Raw genomic sequence first — 19,970 nt, 5'->3', positions numbered from 1 at the left:
GATTTGTACAGCAAGGTTGTGGGGGCCCAGCCCCGGGGAAACGTGGGTGGGGGACGGAGGCCTGTTTAATTAGAGCGGAAGCACTGGCCGCCCGGTGAGGTCAGCGGGACGGCCCAGGGGATAGGAGGTTCACTTCTCCCGGCCGGACCTGGGGGCCCCGGCTCGCCGGGAAGTACCGAGTGCTCACTAATGCGCCGCTCTCCGCCGCTACCTCCCCGTGGCCTGCATTCGGCGGGCCCGGCCCCTTGGGGCACAGCTAGAGTGGCTCGGGAAGCAGAGCCGAGAGTTCCTGACCTCCCCGACTGCCGGCAGAGCGAGCGGAAAGCTTCCATTCCATTTCTCACAGGGTTACTAAGTGCTCCAATTGGCCTCGGAGGGAACAGCTCCAGCCTCCGTTAGCTTACAGCCGGGAGGGAGGGGGAGCCAATTGGAGCCAATTAGACCTTGTAGCAACAGCAGCTCAGGCTGAAGGAAGGAGGGGGGAGGAGGGACGGAGGAGGGAGGAAGAGAGACAGGAGAGGAGAGGGAAGAAGAGAGACAGAGAGAGGAGAGAGACAGACAGACAGCGAGAGAGACACACAGAGAGAGACAGACAGCGAGAGAGACAGAGACAGAAACAAAGAGGGGGGAGGGGAAGAGACAGACAGGCAGACAGAGACAGAGACAGATTACAGAGATAGAGAGACAGAGACAGAGAGAGACATTCCCACAGACAGAGACAGAAAGAGACAGAGAGACAGAGAGGGAGGAGAGGGAGAGATCAGAGACAGAGACAGAGACACAGAGAGAGACAAACAGATTATGACAGACAGAGATAAAGATAAGAGACAGAGATAGAGGGAGAGATACCTGATAGAGGAGCAAGGATGCTGGGCTTGAGAATCAAGTTATGCCTTTGTACCTTTCTGAGCTCTTCCCGCACAGACAAGGCTAATGAATGTTTGTCAGATTAACTGGACATGTGATCTTTGATCTTGAGCAGTCAGTCATCAGTAAACATTTATTAAGCACCTACCATATACCAGGCACTGTGCTAAGCATTAAGGATACAAAGAAAGGCAAAAAACAGCCCTTACTCTCCCAAATTAGAGTAGGAAGACAGGAGAGCAGTGCCTCAGTTTCCCCCTTTGCAAAACTAGGAAGAGCCAGCCCAACTCTTAGGGTCCCAAATTTTATTTAGAAAAAGATCAAATTTCTAAGTCATCTTTCCAGGCCTGAAAAGGGGTCTCTTCAGCTAAGACTGTAAGAAGGAATTAGCTTCTGAGGTAACATTTCCCGATCATGGAACATAGGAGAAGTTTGAGTTCCGCATTTCACAATTAAGATAACTGAATCCCAGAGCATGTAAATGATGTTCCTAAAGTCACACACACACACACACACACACACACACACACACACACACACATCCTAGGTAGTACTGAGTGACTGAACCAGAAATTGAACTCAGATCCCTTGAGTAAGAATCTATCATACTTAAAACTGACAAAACTCTTTGAAGTTTGCAAAACCCTCCATATACCTGATTTCCCTTGAGTTTCACTGCAGTCTCCGAGGTAGATGCTGCACTTTACAGATAGGGAAACTGAGGTTCAGAGACTTTAAATAACTTGTCTATGATCATCCAGCTCTAGTTCCCAATCACACTTGCTGCTTAATATACTACACTTCTCTGAGGGAGGAAATTGGCCTAGCCAGGGTAACAGCAGTAATTTCATAGAAAAATATTATGTCCCAGTGGAAAGCTCCTTAGGCATCCTCCAATCTAACCCCATCATGTTATAGGGAAACATCATGCAGCCCAGAGACGGACATCTGAGTTCTACCTTTAATTGTATCTGTGCCAAAGCCACACAGCATTAATACAATAAGGCAAGAATGGAGATCTTTTGACTCCCTTGTAGTTGAGCATCCTGGCTTTCCCTTCTTGGATGTCTGATGCCATTCGCTGCCCAGAGCATCCCCTCAGTGTCCCTCAAATCCCACTCTGTACAAAGAGCATCCAGGGAAGCTATCCTATTATTCTCCCCCTTCCCTTAGCCCTCTCTGCCCTGTGCACATTTCCCCCACATTCATTCTAGGGACCAAGGTGCTATCTTAGCAGCTATCCGACTTTGAACCTCTGCTCTGGGTACACAAGACAGAGGCTGAGTGCCCCCTGCCAAGGGATCCTCGCCATCTCCGCAGAGATTAAGAGAGAAGAGACAGTGGGAAAAAGGAAGGAGCCTTATGAAACAGTGACGTACACACAGCTCGGGCTGGCCAGTGGCTCCACTGGGACTTCAGCGTATGACTTTGGGGTCCTCTGGAGATCCAGAGGATTCCATTAGATCAGGGTTTCTTAACCCAGTGTGTCCAGGTAAAGCTCCAGGCACCCCTTCTCAGAATCATGTTTTTAAATGCATAAAATAAAATACCAAGGATCACCAAGGAAGCCAATTTGATTCAACAGTTATCAAAATGTTATAGAGGATGAGCTATGTGATACTAAACTGAGCCCGAAAGGAAGGAGAGATTCCAATAAATATCGTTTTTCTCATTACCCAATCCCTCCTTCCTTTTCTCCTCCTTCTTTGGGCGTGGTGGAAGGACCCAGGGGCGCCGTCCAGGGGAGCTTGTGTAAGCCCTTGCCTCCTCCAAGCTGGCATGTCATAGGGCTGGGAAATGGGAAGGGTGGAGCCTATATATCTCAGAAGAGAAAGGGAAACCCAATGGAAAAGAGGGGTGGCCAGGAAGAATATAGTGACCAGTATGAGCAGGCAGATGGCGAGGAAGTAGCCCCAAAGGGTGGGATTGTGGCAGTTGTAGTTGCTTCATCCAGGCTCCTAGTTACACTTATTAGCTGTGTGCTCCTGGGTGAATCCCTTAACCTAAGTCTGTCTCATTTTCCTCATCTGAAAAACAGATGCAATAATAGCCAGTACCTCCCAGGGTTGCTGTAATGATCAATGAGAAAAGAGAAAGAATGTCATATACTTTATGCCCTTTAGCAGTGGGAGCACAGTGTGGCTTGGTGCAAAGAGTAGAACACTGAGAGTCTGAAACGTGTGTGAGCCTCTCTGGACCTTCACTTCCCCATCTGTAGGATGGAAATAATAATACATGGGCATAGGAAACAACAATGCATGTATTTAATATGGGTTATGGGGCTAAAACCAGATAATAGAGGTTTAAAAAAAAAAAGAACTAAAAACTGTGTGAGCCTCTTTGGACCTCAATTTCCTCATCTGTAGGGTAGAAATAACAATACATGGACAGAGGAAAGAACAATACATGTACATAACATGGATTATGGAGCTAAAACCAGATGAAACAGGTTTAAATAAAAAGGCTTTACAGCTCCTTCCCATTTCTCATCGAGGGCAGATGAGTGAGCATCCTCTGTAAAGAAGAGCTCTATATACCGGTGTCAACCATTATTAGTGGGATTGGGCCTTCACAAAGCCAAGGAAACATCAGCAAGCCCCAACAACTCACATAAAGGCACTGAGAGGTGATTGGAGTCTCTCCGTCGCATTTGTGGGTGAATTCTGAAGCAAGGGTGCCTGTCTCTTCGGCAGCCAGTAGCCTGTCAGTGAAATCCTTAATGGAATTGGGTCTCTCCTTTCTCAGGTGTCAGGGCCATTATGAATTGATGGCTGATCAGAGATTAACCAGTTTCTGCCTCCCTTGGCTGGGCTCGGCTGGCATCAACCGAGCCCCAACCCGGAGGAGGTTGGCTCTCCCGGAGACAATTTCAGGTGGCAAGTGGAAAAGACAGTGATACAGTAGGGGGGTTTCTTTTTCATTTTCTGACAAGCGTCAATGGAAGAAAGATGAGCCGCTCACTTGGAGGCTGCCAGGTTTTTGGTGTGAAGGTTACACTCTTGTTTTTTATCAGATCACTCTCTGAAGAAGAAACTCTTGATGAATCTAGGCTGCAGGCAGAGGGGAGCCTGGCTGTCAGCTCCCTCCCATTTCACTTGCTGACATGCATCTCTCACCAAGGGCAGATGAGCAAGCATCCTCTGTAAGGAAGAGCTCGCTGGCTCATTGGAAGAGACAAGGATCTGATTGGGAGGTCAGGGGTTCACTATGGCCCTGAGAACATTTCTGGGTGAGTCTTTGCCCTGTGACCAGAACGATGATTATGTGTTATTCAGAAAATCAGTAGGCTGTAATGGAAAGAGTCCTCTTAAGCTGGGTTTCATTCCAGGCTCATTGCATGGTCCTGAATCTTTCTCTGGACCTCCATTTCCTCATCTGCTAAATGAGGTGGCTATTCTTGATCTCTAAAACCGTGTCCTGCCCTAAAGGTAGAACTTGACTTTTGTTTGGCCAAGCTTTCCTTGACCGTGAACAAGGAGTTAAGGGACCTGCTTCAACTTTCAGCATGAGTTTGGCCACGTTGTCTGTGTCTTCCTGTAAAATAAGAGTTGGACTAAATGATGTCCAAGATCCCTTTGGGTTCCAAATTACAGCAGTTTCTTAGAGTCATAGGAAAATGGTTTGGCTAAAAATCAAGCTACCAGGTTGATAATTGCTCAAATCCAGTGAGAGTTTAGATCTGATTAGGTAGGAAATGGGAGCCATTGAAGGCTTCTGACTAAGGGGAGTTTCTGATGATATTGACATTCAAGGAAGATGGGGTATATTGAGAAGAGCCCACTGGCCTGGGGAACCTTTAGGAAGTAAGAAAGATGTGCACTTAGCTTCCATTTGCCACTCTGTAAAATGGGGAAGTGCCTATGAAAACCACTTTGTATTTAGAAAAGACAATTTTGTATTATACTTATTTGATTACATATTTTATTCCATTTGATTGTAAGTTCCTTGAGGGCAAGGGAATATGTCTTCATTCTTCATCTTTGTACCTTAGCAGCTAGGACAGGTCTTTATAGACTGTTGCTGTTCAGTCATTTCAGTTCAACTCTTCATGATCCTATTTGGAGTTTTCTTGGCAGAGATACTGGAGTAATTTGCCATTTACTTCTCCAGCTCATTTGACAGCTGAATAAACTGAGGCAAATTGGGTGAAGTGACTGCCCAGGGTCAGACAGCTAGTAAATATCTAAGGCTGGCTTTGAACTCAAGAAGAGGAATCTTTCCTTTCTCTATCCACTGAAACACCTAGCTGGTTCCAACGAGTAATCTGAATTAATTTAAGTTTGCTGATTTGATCTTCTTGCTGTCCAAGGGACTCTCAAGTTTTCTCTAGCAAGCACTGCTCCCCACTCTATGACCTGAAGCTGAAGGTTTGAATGTTTTGTCCACTTCCACTCCTGACTACGCCTGCAATCAGACTCATCTGTGATAGCACCCCTCCTCCCATGACACACACACACACCGAAAATTCAGCCCTCGGTGGATCATAGAGATCAGCTTGTCCAAACATTTTATGGATAAAGGAGCCATGACTTATAGAGGGAAAGTGATGGGCTCAAAGTCAGACAAGTGATAAGTTTAAATAAGAAAGAAGAATAGAAGAAAGGATGGAAGGAAAGAAGGGAGAATATCAGGAAGTTTGGAGGATGGAAGGAAGGAAGGAAAGAAGGAAGGAAGAGAAGGAGGGAGGGAGGAAAGAAAGAAAGAGAAGGAGGAAGAGAAGGAAGAAATGGAAGGAGGGAGGGGAAAAAAGGAGGAAAGGAAGGAAGGAAGTTAGGCAAGGGAAGGAGAGAGAGAAGGAAGGAAGGAAGCATGGAAAGAAGGAGAGAAAGAAGAAGGGAAGGGAGGAGGGAGGGAAGATAAAAGACAGAGAGACTAGTAAGTTAAGCCAGTCATCTTCAGGATGCAAAGGTCAGATATGCCTATTGTAGCAACCACATATCTGGACAAGCCCAGCAGGTAATGGGCCCCTCCCTTGGCTTCTGACCTGGGAGGATGAGACAAGTCCTCTATCTTCTGTTTTCTTTTTGATCAATTCAAGATCAGAACAATATTTTCAGCCTGCCACTCAGTCATAAAAAGACCCAGACTCCAGTGTCTCTGTCCCACCTTTTTTTTTGGGGGGGGGGGGGCGGTGAGAGTGGGTAGAAGGAAGGAGTAAAGGGGAAAAGAGGAGGAAGAACTTTTCTTGGAAGAAATTAGGGACTTTTGTCATCAAATCCATGATCAGAAGGAACTCTGATTTCCTCGGTTTACAAAGGTAATTGATGTAGAGAGACAGATTTGGCTCCTACTTCTCTACTGCCCAATGAGGAAAAGATCAAAGGGGCATGGACAGATCATTGAGGTGAGGAAGGGGAAGCCCTATTCTCAAAGCAGAGGTGAGCCGGTCCTGGGTACCCACTAAGCAGGGAAGCCTAATGTTCTCTAAAATCCAAGTCTCCTCCTTTTGGGGGAAAGCCAGAGGTCATCTAGTCAAATGCTCCTCATTTTTACTAGGATGGAAACACAAAACAAGGAATTAAGGTGAAAAGTCCTCCTGTGTTTACTTGCTGTGTGCTCTCTCCTCCCTATTTTCCCATCCATAAAATGAGAGGCCTCCACCAGATCATCTCTGAGGTTTCACCCTTAAAGGAAACCTACAAAGTCCTTCTCCTTGTTGACCTTGTTCCCATCTAAAGCTGGGTTCTCTCTCAGCAGGGGGTGGAATGACCCCTCTTCATTCTGGACATTTTTCATTCTTAGCCCTTTCACCAGGAACACACTCATTTGACTGGTCTTCTTGAGCAATACTGACTTCTGTATTCAGATCTTCTGAGATAGGAAGAAAGCATTAGCTTTCTCCAAAGCTTCCTGTATGTTTATCACTTTTCCATCTCCTTCTGTATGACTCGAGGGCACTTAAAAGTTTTTTTTTTTTTTAAATTCCAGTAGAAGGCAGAAAGCCCACTAAAGGATTCAGAACTGCAGGTGTCCTTGCTTTCCCCCTTCCCACTCATTTATAAGAAACCCTCTGTCTCAGAACTCCCATTAGTATCTAATTTAGTGTCAGATATATAAATGATTATTTTTATTATTGTTATCTCCTCATCTTTGTTCCAAGAAATGACCCTGGGGGGTACCAGTCAGGAAGAACTGGATTCAAATGTGGCCTCAGACACTTAAAAGCTGTATCTCAGCAAGCTACTTCACCCTGTTTACCTCAGTTTCTTCATCTGTTAAGGGAGCTGGAGAAGGAAATGGCAAACTATTCTGGTATCTTTGCCAAGAAAACACCAAATGACGCACAAAGTGAGACACAACTGAAAGAACTCAATAATAATGTTATATTCCTGTGGATGAGATGAAAAAATGTAGTCTGGAATACAGTGTAGTTAGTTAGGTTTATAATTGGATCAATTCAAGAATATTGATTCATGGGTCAATATCAGTCCAGAGGGAAGTCTCTAGTATTGGGCCAAAGGGCTTACTTATGCTTAACTTCACCTTGTTCCACATTATAATCCTTAAATGCATGAATACATGCCAGAGCCTTAACGTTTTTTCACCTGGAGCCAAAACAATTGATGGGTAACTGAGGGAATAGATTCACTAAGAAAGGGATGGTTTGGCTTTCATTCCCTGCAGGAGTTGGGGAGGAGAGATGGCAGCCTCAGGAAAAGTGGACAGGATGCTGCCCACAAAGTAACAGAAGATGAGATACAGAGCTGACAGTCACCACAGGAATAAAATGTTTAGGGTTTCCAAGGTTGGTGCCCTGGGAAAAAACCCCATTCACTCAAGATTAGTTATTATTCTAGGCATATCTATCAAATATGTGGATAACACGTTGCAGAGAGAAGGCTGGAGGTTAGAATCAAGATTTAGAAAGATCTCAGCAAGCTGGAATATGGTGATGAACTAACATGTTATGGGTATAATTTGGATAAATGTAAATATTTATACTCAAGTTCAAAACATCAATAGCCCAAGTACAAGGTGGGTGAAACAGTTTGATAGTAACTTCTGTCAAAAAAACAAACAAACAAAAAGGTATAGGGAGTGACTTCTATATTTACAAGGATTGATTTAGAAGTCCTTTCCAACATTTCAGGTCAGAGCTCATATATGCCCCCTCATCATATATAAATATTGTTCCTGTTTTCCCATAAATATTATACAGAGGATCTCCTTAAGTTCCAAAAGCCTTTTTCTCATTCTCATGACATTTCCATTATCCTTTGCTTTTTCCATATTACCAGTCTACCTTCTTCTCCACTGTGCCTGGGGATTTGGTGGACTATACGTTCAGTTTGGTTAAGATGGTTCAATACAGTTATTGCTAAGTATATAATGTAGCATCCATTCAAGAGGTGAAATAATCAGACCCACTCTGGAATATACTACTCACCATGATGGTTGGCCAAGATGGATAGGGCCTCTGTCATCTGAAGAATGATTGAAAAAGTGGAGATATTTAGGCTGGAAAGGAGAAGTCTTAGGGAAGGCAAAGGAAATAGAGGAGAGAACACTGATTCCTGAAGTTTGAAGACGTGGGTTCAAATCTCACCTCTGTGATTATCTGTGTGACTGAGCAAATCGAGAAATCTCTTTAGAATTCAATTTCTTCATCTGTGAAAGAGGGGGAGGGATAACCAACTTCTCTTCCAAGTCTAAATCTATGATAGTCAACATCAAGTGTTTCAAAGAAGAGATCCTTATTCCCATTTCTCTAGAGAACAGATGGAGGAACAAGAATAAGAAGCTGATATATATCAGATATTAAATAAGAAAGACATTGTTGTTCAGCCATGTCTTTCGCTTCATGGTTCCCTCTTGACAAAGATACTGGAGTGGTTTATCGTTTATTTCTTCAGTTAATTTTACATATGAGGAAACTGAGGCAAAGAGGGTTAAATGACTTGGCCAGAGTCAAATAATAAGTGTCAGAATGGAACTCAAGATGAGTCTTGCTGACTCCAGGCCTGGCTCTCTATCTACTGCATTACCTATTTGCTACTAAGAATTAAAGCCATCAATAGATGGAATGGCCTGCCTTGTTAGGTAGTGAGTCCCCCATCACTAGTTATGTTTCAGCTTGCCAAGAATGCTTGCAGGGAGAATTCTTCCTTGAGTAGGAGGCAGAACTAGATCATCCTGAGAACCTCTTCTAACTGTAATATAAAATTATTGGATTTCTCTACAACTTTTCCAGTTTTGAGCTTTTTACTCTTTCCTTGCCCCTTGATCATGCTGTACTTTCTTACCACCCCCATCCAACCTGTCCCTGTCTTCCTGTCCCTTTTCTTCTGTCTCTGTATGATTCCATATCCTCCTCCCTGGAGCTCCTCCTAAAATAAAAAGGCCCAATTCAAGAACAAGCACTTTGGTGCACTGAAAAGAGCACTGGATTTGGGCTTAGAGAATTTGGGCTCCAGTTCCTGCTCAGCTACCTTGATGTGACCTTGAAAGCTTCTATCTTATGTGTTAAATGCGAAGATTGGACTGGAATCCGTATCAAGGGGTTCTAATCATTTTTGTAGTGTGGACCCTTCTGGCAGTCTAATGAAACCCATGAACCCCTTCTTAGAATAATGTTAGTTTTTAAATCATAATTCATTTTTGTGTCATGGACCCTTCTGGCAATCTAATGAAACTCACCAAGCCCTTCTCGAAATAATGTGGGTTTTAGATCATCATTGAAAGAATTGCTAAATTTCCCTTAGAAGTCAGTGAAAATCAAGATGTCATTTTTTTCCTACCCAAGTCCAGGGCCTCCCTGAATTCAAGTCAATGACCTCAAGTTGAGAGCTGGACCAGAGAGATGACTTTAAGCGACCCAACTCCGAGACCCAGAATCTCCCCTCCCCCTCCACTGGGCCAGCTAGGAGAAGCGCCCCCCTCCCTCTCCCTGCTTCTCATCTCCCTCGGTGGGAGCTCTTGGCTGGCCTGCCTTGATTTGGTGGGCGGCTGAACAGAAAGCTATTAGGAGTAAACAGAGCCTCTGTGATAGCGGGCACTTCTCTGCAAAGGGGGCTGGTCGGCTAAGCCCGGCACCCCCTGGCCGCACTCCGTCACTGCCCTCCGGCCTTGGGGGCGTTAGGGGCTACACGGCCCTCCGTGCCCCTCCCCCGCCGCCGACTCCCCTCCCCCCCACCCCCGCCGCACTGCTGCCAGCATCCAGCTCGGGGCCGGGCCGGTGCCCACTTCTGACCCGTGTCTGCTCATATGTCTTCGGCCATAAGTCAGAAAGAGGCAGGGGCTGTTGTATCAGTAATGGAGCAGTGAGTGTGGCAGATTTAGGGAGGGAGGGGGGACCGGCTCATCTTCTCTTCGCTTTTCCCCCTGCCTTTTGACTGTTTGCTCTCCCTAGCTCCTTTGCTTCCCCCTCCCTTCTCACCCCGCTCTTCCCTGATGATAAATACAAAAGAAAAATGTGCCGGTCCCCGGGTCTGAAAAGCCCGAGCTCAGGCAGGCGACTGAGGAATGAAAAGCGGCTCCAATTAGATGCTTTGGTTCTGCAAACTTGATGCCAGGCACTTGAACTGTCACTATGGAGCCTTAATTAGCAGCTGTGGGTGAGAGGTCAGGCACAGCTCAGCAGTCTTGACAAGTCTGCTATCAAGTGCAGGGGAGTGAGGGGGGGGCTGCCTGGGTAGCGGAGGAAGAGGAGGGGGGAGGTGCAGGGAAAGAGGAAAGGGGAGGAGGGGGACAGAGAGAGGAGGGGGGAGGAGGAGGAGGAGGAGGAGGACAGGAGAAGAAAATGGGGAGGGGGGGCGGGAGAGGAAGAGGGAGCGATCCCTAGCAGGGTTGGCAGGGAATAAAATGGTTGCTCTCAGCTTGGGCTGGCTCTGTGTCGATGGCTGGTGGTGCATGCAGCCTCCGGCGAAGGGGAGCAGGCTCGGTGAGCTCCAGCAGACCGCGTGAGCTGCTGCCGCCGCCGCCGCCGCCGCCTCTGCCGCACATCTGGCTCTCCCGGGCGCAGAGAGGAGCCGCCAGCCTCTAGAAGTTGGTCCCTGACATCAGGACAGCTGCCAGGGAGGGAGGGGAGGGAAGGAGAAGGGGAGCGCTGAAGGATTTCCTGGCTCGGGGAGCCCCTGGGACTGGCAGGGACAGGTTGCGCTGGCCATGCCGGGAACTGCTTCCTAACCCTCCCCGTCCCTCTGCGGCCGCGGGCAGGGGCATAATGTTGGAGATGAAGACCTGGTCATCTTTGCTACAGAGCCTGAGTAAGTGAACGTCTTTACAACCCTGGCTAAAATGATTGGAAATGTCTGCAAATGAACTTTCACCTGGCACTCTCACATCCCTCCCCCTCCCCTTCCCGGTGCCCACGTGCTTGGCTGCTTGTTCCTGGATTCACCCTCCCGCCGGGCAGGGCCGTCTTTCTGCTCTGATTCTCCCCAGACACCCCGATCCCCACACCCACCAGCTCTCCCGGAGCCAGTCTGTCAGCCTGCTCTGGATGCCCAGGCAGGACCGGGCTCCCTCGCACCGCGACACAGCCAGCCTGTCTCACACTCATCTCGGTGCTCCAAAAAAGAAGAAATTGGATTTTTTTTAAGTGGAAAGGACCCCTCTCTTTTCTTCCCCGGCTTGTCTGAGCCTGTGGTTTGTGGAGGCTCTGCTGATGAGATGCAGTCTGAGTCCCACACTGCTGGCATAGCTTCCAAGCTCCCTTCTTGTCAGTTAAAATAAATTTAAAAACTGGAATTAAATAAAACAGTTAAAGTTTAGCTGCCCCCAAACTCTTTATTTTTCTTTCTTTCTCTCTTTCCTTTTCCTTCCTTCCTTACTTCCTTTCCCCCTCCCTTCCTTCTCCTCTCCCTTCCTTCCTCCCTCCCTCCCTTTCTTCCTTTTTTCCTCCTTCCCTCCCTTCCTTCCTTCTTTCTTTTTCTTTTTTCTTCCTTCCTTCCTTTGCAAGTCAAAAGGATCCAAATCTGAAAGTTTTTCCATGTATGGAATACAGATGAATAGGACAACTCATTGTTAGACTCTTAGAAAGTTACTTAGGCCTCTGGGATATAAAATGACTGGTCCAGGATCACACAGCTAGCATTTGGATTAGGTTTGGCCCTTTGCTCCCTGCTCAGTTCTTTATAATCATAATTCTTTAGCAAACTGGGAAAAATCCAGCTCTGCTGTGAGCCTCAGCCTTTCCAGTTGTGAGCCATGACTTTGGGGTTAGCACAGTAAAGAAAAAGGATGGAAGGAGTGGGTGGAAGGGAGCAGGTGGACATCTGTGGTGTAGAAAAGGCCTTTCTTTATCCCTTAATGATGAAAGACAAATGTATTAAACTCTTAGCAACCTCCTTTCTTCCACAAACTGCTTCAGCATCTCCTCTGGTTCTCCCAGCAGCCTTCTTTCTAGGAAAAAGATAAACAATGTCTTCTGATTTAGTATTATTATGTGACTTTCCTTTCCAAGGGTCAGTCAGCAAAAGAAGTGTCTGAGCTATGTAATAAGTATCTTGTTGGAGATAAATGAAACAATTCTGAACCTAGGAGTCTGTTTTTTTGATAATGCTTTGTGTGTGAAAAGCTGGATGGATGTTTAGTGGGGGCAAAGAATGTAAAATTCCTATGACTTTTAGGGAGTCCACAGGTCTGAATTTGGGACAGATGCTGCTCTTGACTTACTGTGTGACCTCACTCAAGTCATTTTACCTCTGAATCTTGGTTTCTTTATGTGTAAAAGGAAGGTATAGACTAGGACATGGTTGGTGATCATTGCACTTCTGAGTTGCACTTTGGCCAGCCCCTTCCAGCTCTGACATTATGGTCTGAAGGAGCCTCCTCTTTCTATATCCTAAGGTCTTTTCCATCTGGCCTTCTATTCCTCTGAGGCAACAAAAAGTATAAAGGGGAGGCTAATAAAGAAAGGAGGTTATTGGATGGTAATTAAATGTTCCTAACTTCCCCTGAAGAAGTCCTATTGAATCCTCCAATGGAGGACAGAGAGAGAAAACAGGAGGTTTGTGAGATGCCATATCTTCCTCCCCCAAAGGCCTGACAAATTCATGAAAGGAAAACCCCTTGTCAGGTTTGACTTCCTAACCCCTAACAGCCTCCCTCTGCTCCTGTTTCTCACAGCTGGCCTTGAAAGGTTTGAATGCAGAGAACTCTGGTGGCTGAGCAATTTTCTCCTGTGTTTCATTTGGGGGGGGCTGGAAATCATTTTCCATTTGGGGGACGGTGGGTCTGGAAGCAGGAAGACATCCAGCTTGCCTGATCTTTCCCCAGCAATCTCTTTTCTGATGAGTGGTCCAGGGCCTCCCAAGGCCTTTCACCACTCCCCTCCACACCTTCCTGGGCCTTCCCTCCCTTTCTAGGCCCCCAGCTCTCTGCATGGATCTTCTCTGCTTTGAACTGCTGCTTTAATGCTTTGAGACTTCTGAAAACTCGGGAGGAAAAAAAGGCATTTTGTAGAGAGGTCATGAAAAGTTGATGATGACAGTCCAGTGGGTAAAAAGGGCTTTAAACAAATTGAGGTCTCTCAGCTGTCCCACTCTAGTGTGCTGTTAGTGATGAGGGAGGAGGGGGGTTAGAGAGCAGCTTCAGCAGCTTACAGAAAGTACCATCTTTGGGGGGCAAAATGAACCCCAAAATATTTTCCTTCACTTTACCATTGGGCCATCTTCCTCTCCATTTCCATTTCTATCTGTCCCTCTTACTGAATCCATTTCTGTCTTAGTCTCTTTTTTGTTTCTGTCTCATTCCATCTTTCTTGATCCTCTCTCTTTAGTGTAGTATAGTATAGTACAGAACTTAAACTTTTTCCTGTCATGATCCTTTTTCACCTGAGAAATTTTTATGTAACCTCAGGTATATATGTATACAAATCAATCATTTACTGATAATCATAATTTCACTCCCACATTCAGTTATATGACCCCATATAAGAACGTGATCCACAGTTTAAGAAGCTTTGGATTTGGAATAAGATGTGAGTTCTAATCCAGCTTCATACACTTAATGGTTGCTCACACTGGACTAGCAGTCAACCTCCTTCAGCCTCAATGTTTTCGTATGTAAAACAGAGCTATTAATACCTTCTCCCTCACCTGTTGTTGTGAAGCTCAAATAAGATAATAATAATAATATATATGTTAAAGTGCTGTAGAGTACTACGTAAATATGAGCTATTATGTTTTTGCTTGAATCTTTCTAGTTTTCTCTGTAGCTCCATCTGTATATCTCCATCAGCAGTCAATGTGGTATAGTAGAGAGCCTGAAAACTGGTGGGTGTTCAAATCCCAGCTTGATGATTACTCTCTGTGTGATGCTGGTCAAATCTCTCATCATTCTGCCTCTCAGTTTCCTCCCTCTGCAATGTGAGGGGTGTGCTAGGTTCCCTAACCCTGTGTTCTGACTGCCTATTTCCACTTGCCTCTCTATTGTTCATATTCCCTTGTGAGCCCTGGAAACACTTAGTATTTAGAAGTAAGACACAGTGTAGGTGAGTAAACCAGCTGTCTCACTTTTTCCCCCTTAGAGTTCAAAAATGTTCCTCACTTATATTTTTAAGCCCAATAATCAGGTAGAGAATTCTACTCTGATTTTATGTCCCCTTTGAGTGAAGGAAGAATTTTAGCTAAAATGTCTACATCTAAGAAATAAAACTTGGTGGGGTAGGAAGGACATAATTGCTGTCTCTGAGAGTCTGAAGTCTGACTGAACAGAAGAGGGAGTAAATTTATACTAGGTGGCTCTAGGGGACATAATGAATCAACAAGTAGATGGCATGGGGAAGCATATTTCAGCTCTCTATGAAGAAGGGTGTAAAGTGGAATACTTTGCCTTGTAAAGTAATGAGCTTCCTGTCACTGAAAGTGTTCAAGCATCAGCTGAATGACTGTCTATCAGAAATTTAGAATGGATTCCTGGACTGAGAGGGAATCTGGAGATGACTTTGAAGACTTCTTTTAGCTGTGAATGAGGTATTTGTTCAATCATGTAATAGCCCGGGATGGCCAATGATAATGGCTTTGGTTGAAAAATCTAAAAAGACTACTGTATATATAATATGACTTTTTTGTCACATCATAGAACTAAGAAATGTATTTGAGTTCTATGAAGGGATTTGGGAGACGAGATGGAAATTACCAGATCTCATTAAGCTTGGTCAAGATGTTGATACTGAGTGGTCCACCCAGGCGTAAAAAAGAGCGTGTGATGAGTGAAGATGTTGTGGTCATTGTTCTTGTACTTCTTTTCTTTTTCTCCTTCGTTCCTCCATCCCTGTTCCTCTTCTACCTCCTCCTCCTTCTTTTTTTCTTTTTCTTCTTATTCCTTCTTTTTCTTCTTGTTTCTTCTTCTTCATCCTTTATTCTCAAAAAGGATCAATTACATCATAAAGTGATGTCTTGCCTTTCAAAGGAATTGAACTTAATTGAGACAGGACTTCACAACATCATCAGCTTCACTCCAGATTCATTGAAGGATGGAGAGAAGGAAAAAGAAGTAAGGATGACATAGTCACAGGGCAGGAGGTAAAGATCTTGGGCCACAGAAAGCAGTGGGGAAGCCTCAATAAATGTTCCTTGTGCTCTCGGTCACTTGTTTCCCTCTCTATGTAATATGAGTTAGACCCTAGATTCCCTAAGGTCCCACCCACCTCTGATACTCTGTTCCAAGGACCTTCCCAGTATTTAGATTCTCTATTTTTAGGTCCCTTCTAGTTTGGTGTATATTTGTCCTGGGTGTCTCCACCCATCCACCCCCAGCACTGGTGTAGGAGAAAAACATTGGCATTAGAATAAAAAAAAAAAAAAACTAGAGTCCAAGCCTTAGACCTGACCTTATTTAACCTTGCTTAGCTTCAGCTTCCTTACCTGTAACATGGGAATAAATAATAATACTTATTCCACCTGCCTTATAGGCTTGTGAGAGAAACTTGTGAACTATAAGATATCATAAGGTGAGTTATGTAGTAGTAGTAGTAATAATAGTAGTAATTATAAGGTATCATAAGGTGAGGTGGTAGTAGTAGTAGTAGTAGTAGTAATAGTAGTAACTATAAAGTATCATAAGGTGAGGTGGTAGTAGTAGTAATAACTAAGATATCATAAGGTGAGCTAGTAGTAGTAGTAGTAGCAGCAGCAGCAGCAGCAGTAGTAGTAGTAATAGTAGTAACTGTAAGGTATCATAAGGTGAGGTAGTAGTAGTAGTAGCAGCAGTAGTAATAGTACTAGTACTAGTAATAGTCGTAACTGTAAGGTATCATAAAATGAAGTAGTGGTAGTAATAACTAAGGTATCATAAGATGAGCTAGTAGTAGTAGTAGTAGCAGCAGCAGCAGCAGCAGTAGTATTAGTAATAGTAGTAACTGTAAGGTATCATAAGGTGAGGTAGTAGTAGTACTACTAGTAGTAACTAAGTAGTAACTAAGATCATAAGGTGAACTAGTAGTAGTGATAGCAATAGCAGCAATAGTAGTAATAGTAATAACTGTAAGGTAACATAAGGTGAAGTAGTAGTAGTAGTAATTAAGGTATCATAGGGTGAGCTAGTAGTAGTAGTAGCAGCAGCAGCAACAACAGCAGTAGTAGTAATAACTGTAAGGTATCATAAGGTAAGGTAGTAGTAGTACTAGTAGTAATAACTAAGGTATCATAAGGTGAGCTAGTAGTAGTAGTAGTAGTAGTAGTAGTAGTAGCAGTAGCAGTAGTAGTAATAGTAGTAACTGTAAGGTATCATAAGGTGAAGTAGTAGTAGTACTAGTAGTAGTAGTAACTAAGGTATCATAAGGTAAGCTAATAGTAGTAGTAGTAGCAGTAGTAGTTAGTAGTAATAGTAGTAGTAATAGTAGTAACTATAAAATATCATAAGGTGAGATAGTAGTAGTAGTAGTAGAAGAAGAAGTAGTAGTAACTGTAAGGTATCATAAAGTAAGGTAGTAGTAGTAGTACTAGTACTAGTAGTAGAAGAAGAAGTAGTAGTAACTGTAAGATATCATAAGGTAAAATAGTAGTAGTACTAGTACTAGTACTAGTAGTAGAAAAAGAAGTAGTAGTAACTGTAAGGTATCATAAGGTAAGGTAGTAGTAGTACTAGTACTAGTACTAGTAGGAAGAAATAGTAGTACTTTGTATCTGTTGTCTAGCAGGAGAAGAAAAAGGAGAGGATTTGAGAGGAGACAGAGGTCACTATAGGCTGAGGTGGCCAAGAAAGTCAGAAGGAAGTAAGAAGCTAGGAATTGACCTGGGGAGTCATGAATGGGTAGGGATTGAGAAGTATATTTATTATAAATCCTTCTGAATGAATCCTGTAAGTAATTTTAAACTTGAATAGCTTTAAACTTCACTAAGACTTTGGGAATATCCTCTATAGGACTCTATATCTCTTCACTTCGGGCTTTACCTCCAATGATGATGAATCCATCTCTCCTTATGCTAAGCATTTCCTTGTATAGTATGATAGGCTATAACCTACTTATAGACACTCCAGAGAGGAGCTGTCCAGCAGGCCGAGGGGAGATCACTTCCTCTGATTTTCTCAGGTACCTTTTAGTACTGTCCTTGTATTATATTTCACTCTGACTCCGTAACCAATCTGATTCTTTTCTTTCTGGGCCCTATCAGTCTTTGAGAATGGATAGTTCTTATGCTGTTTCCCTCACAATGACAAGCTTTAGCCTCTCTACACCAACTCCACACATCATAGGTGACTGATAACTACTGGTTATCGTACAGCTGTGAGCTAGTGTATTAAGAGGAGTAGAATTTGAACCTGGTGCCCTGCTCCTCAGTTCTGAGCCCCTGCAGTCAGTTTTCCGATCTTGCTTTCCTAAGTGGTAAAAATGAGTTTTTTATTAGCAGACGTCAAGTGCCCCAGGTTGGGGTGTGAGCCAAATTGGATTTTTGGCATTTCTTAAAAGCTCATTTCTATTTACACCAAGTGACACAGAATGAAGAAAACAAAACCAGGAAAACAATACAATAACATGTGGACTACAAACTCTGTAGAAATTAGTAGAATGTCATTAGAATATAAGCTCTTTGAGGGCAGGAACTGTTTCTCTTTCTAGTCTGTCTTTGTATTCTCAGCATCTTATACAGCAAAGGCACAGAACGGATGCTTAATCACTGCTTCTAGTTTTACTGATATCATCCTTATCATCATCATTGCTAGGAAAGTCATCATGATTCAATGGAAAGGACATTGTCTCTCAAGAAATCTGGGTTCAAATCTTGTCCTTGATGCTTATCGAATGACTTTAGACAAATCATTTGATCTTTGGCCTCAGTTTCCTCATTTATAAAGCAAGAATGTTGGACCATATAGCTTTCTAGATCTATCAAGAGTTCCTAATCTGAGGTCTATGAACTTTAAAAAAATTATAGCAATATTTCAATAGAAAATGCCCTCCTTCATAATCCTGCATGCTTTATTTTACTTCAAAAATTATTCTTTTGAGGAATCTGTAGGGTTCACCAGACTGCCAGAGGACTCCATGGCATAAAAAAGCCCCTCAAAGAGCTGTGCTTTTATAAAAAATAACAGCTGTGTTGTGTTATAGAAAAGGGAGAGCTGAACATGGAATAAAGATTAACCTTCAAAATGAACCTCTTGACACTAGATGTGATATCCTGAGCAAGTCACTTAACTATCACCTACTTACACACAAAGATCACTAGAAGGTAATGGTTTATTCTCCTATACCAACCCTACGCATAGTAAGTGATTAATAAATACTTGATATCATATAACTGTGAGCTAGTAGTAGTAATAATTGTAATAGAATTTGAATTTGGTGTCTGCTCACAATCCCTGCAGCCTTGGTTTTCTGGTCTTGCTTTACCTGGTTGGTCAAAGATTTAGTTGGGATCTTCCATATGAAATACTGAAATATTTAATATGAAAATTTCAATATGAAATATTGATAAATATTTCCCCTGACAAAAACCGTGGATCCTTTATTTATATAATAATAGCCAAAAAGAAAGAAAGAAAGGAAGGAAGGAAGGAAGGAAGGAAGGAAGGAAGGAAGGAAGGAAGGAAGGAAAGAAAGAAAGAAAGAAAGAAAGAAAGAAAGAAAGAGAAAGAAAGAAAGAAAGAAAGAAAGAAAGGGCAAAGAGGGGGAAAGAAACGCAAAAAAAAAAAAAGAGATGAGAAAGCAAGCAAGTTATTGTGATTTTGTTAGTCATTATATTCATCTTTAACAAATTGTAAATAACTTGGAGCTTACAGCTTTCCCTCTGACCCTGTTTGATGTGTTTTATTTATTTGAATGTTTGTTTCTGATGATGTTTGCTAATTTAGGGTAAAACATTTTTTTAAACCGACATAAAAAAGCCCTTCCCTCACAGCCCCTTGGATGGATGAAGCTGTTATTGGCCCTCATGTAAGCCCAGCCTTCAGTGTGCCGTGTGCTTGGTGACAGATTAGCCTGCTGGGGCCAGGGGAGCTGGAAAGAAGATAGAAGCCTTAATGGGGCTGACAGCTGCCAGCAAGCCTCCATTAGTGCAGGCTGCAAGAACATGGACATTTTGCTGGGAAACAGGTGGTCACTAGTTGACTGTTCCACCAGGAAGGACACAGGGTAGCTCTGTCTGGCCCAGAGCAAGAGCGAGCCCTGCCGCCCCTGCCTGCCAGCCGTGCCCTCACCCTCTCCCTCTCTCATCTGTTTTCTGAGCCCTGGAACAGAGTTTTAAAAAAAAAAAAAAAGGAGAAATATGGACTTTTTGTGCTAAGTGAAAGGCCATCCGGCAGCATCTGGGTATGCAATTGCCTCCTTGTCAGATTATACAGAAATGGAGAGCAGCATTAGGAAATCAAATGAGAAAGAGATGGCAGGACTCAGCCCTGTAAATAGAAAACAGATTAGCAGTAGCGTGGTAACTTGAATGAACATAGGTGGGCTCCTGGTGGCGGCTGCCATCCATTAATAGACAGGGGGTGAGGCCGGCGGGTGAGAGGCCCTGCCCTCTAATGTATGGTGGGCCGAAAGGCCTTGATTAAGCTCTGTCTGGCATCTGAGTTCTCCACTGGAGAGGATTAGCAGACACAGGAGCCGAGGATGGCTGTTTGTGTAAGCCTTTCAGATAGTGAATAGCTGTAACAGACTCTGCTTGTAATCAGGACGAGTTGGGGTGGGGGGGAAGGGGAGGCATCCAGGGTTGGGG

The 19,970-nt window shown here is 43.9% G+C and overlaps 1 protein-coding gene across 2 annotated transcripts in view; it reads left to right on the top strand.

Moving 5' to 3' along the window:
• Positions 1–19,970, top strand: part of GSE1 (Gse1 coiled-coil protein) — a 776,456-nt gene that overhangs the window by 466,979 nt on the left and 289,507 nt on the right. The window contains exon 1 of one of the 2 annotated variants that reach the window (XM_051974848.1): positions 10,965–11,072. The exons of the other annotated variant lie outside the window; for it this stretch is intronic. Coding sequence (XP_051830808.1) covers positions 11,030–11,072 — 43 coding nt within the window. The 5' untranslated portion in view covers positions 10,965–11,029. Of the gene's footprint in view, positions 1–10,964; positions 11,073–19,970 lie in introns of those variants that run through there. 2 annotated transcript variants of the gene reach the window in all.

Source organism: Antechinus flavipes, chromosome 2 (genome assembly GCF_016432865.1).
Source record: "Antechinus flavipes isolate AdamAnt ecotype Samford, QLD, Australia chromosome 2, AdamAnt_v2, whole genome shotgun sequence".
In the NCBI taxonomy this organism is placed as follows: Eukaryota; Metazoa; Chordata; class Mammalia; order Dasyuromorphia; family Dasyuridae; genus Antechinus; species Antechinus flavipes.
Note: the sequence above shows the minus strand (reverse complement) of the source record. Positions and strands in the feature narration are given on the sequence as shown.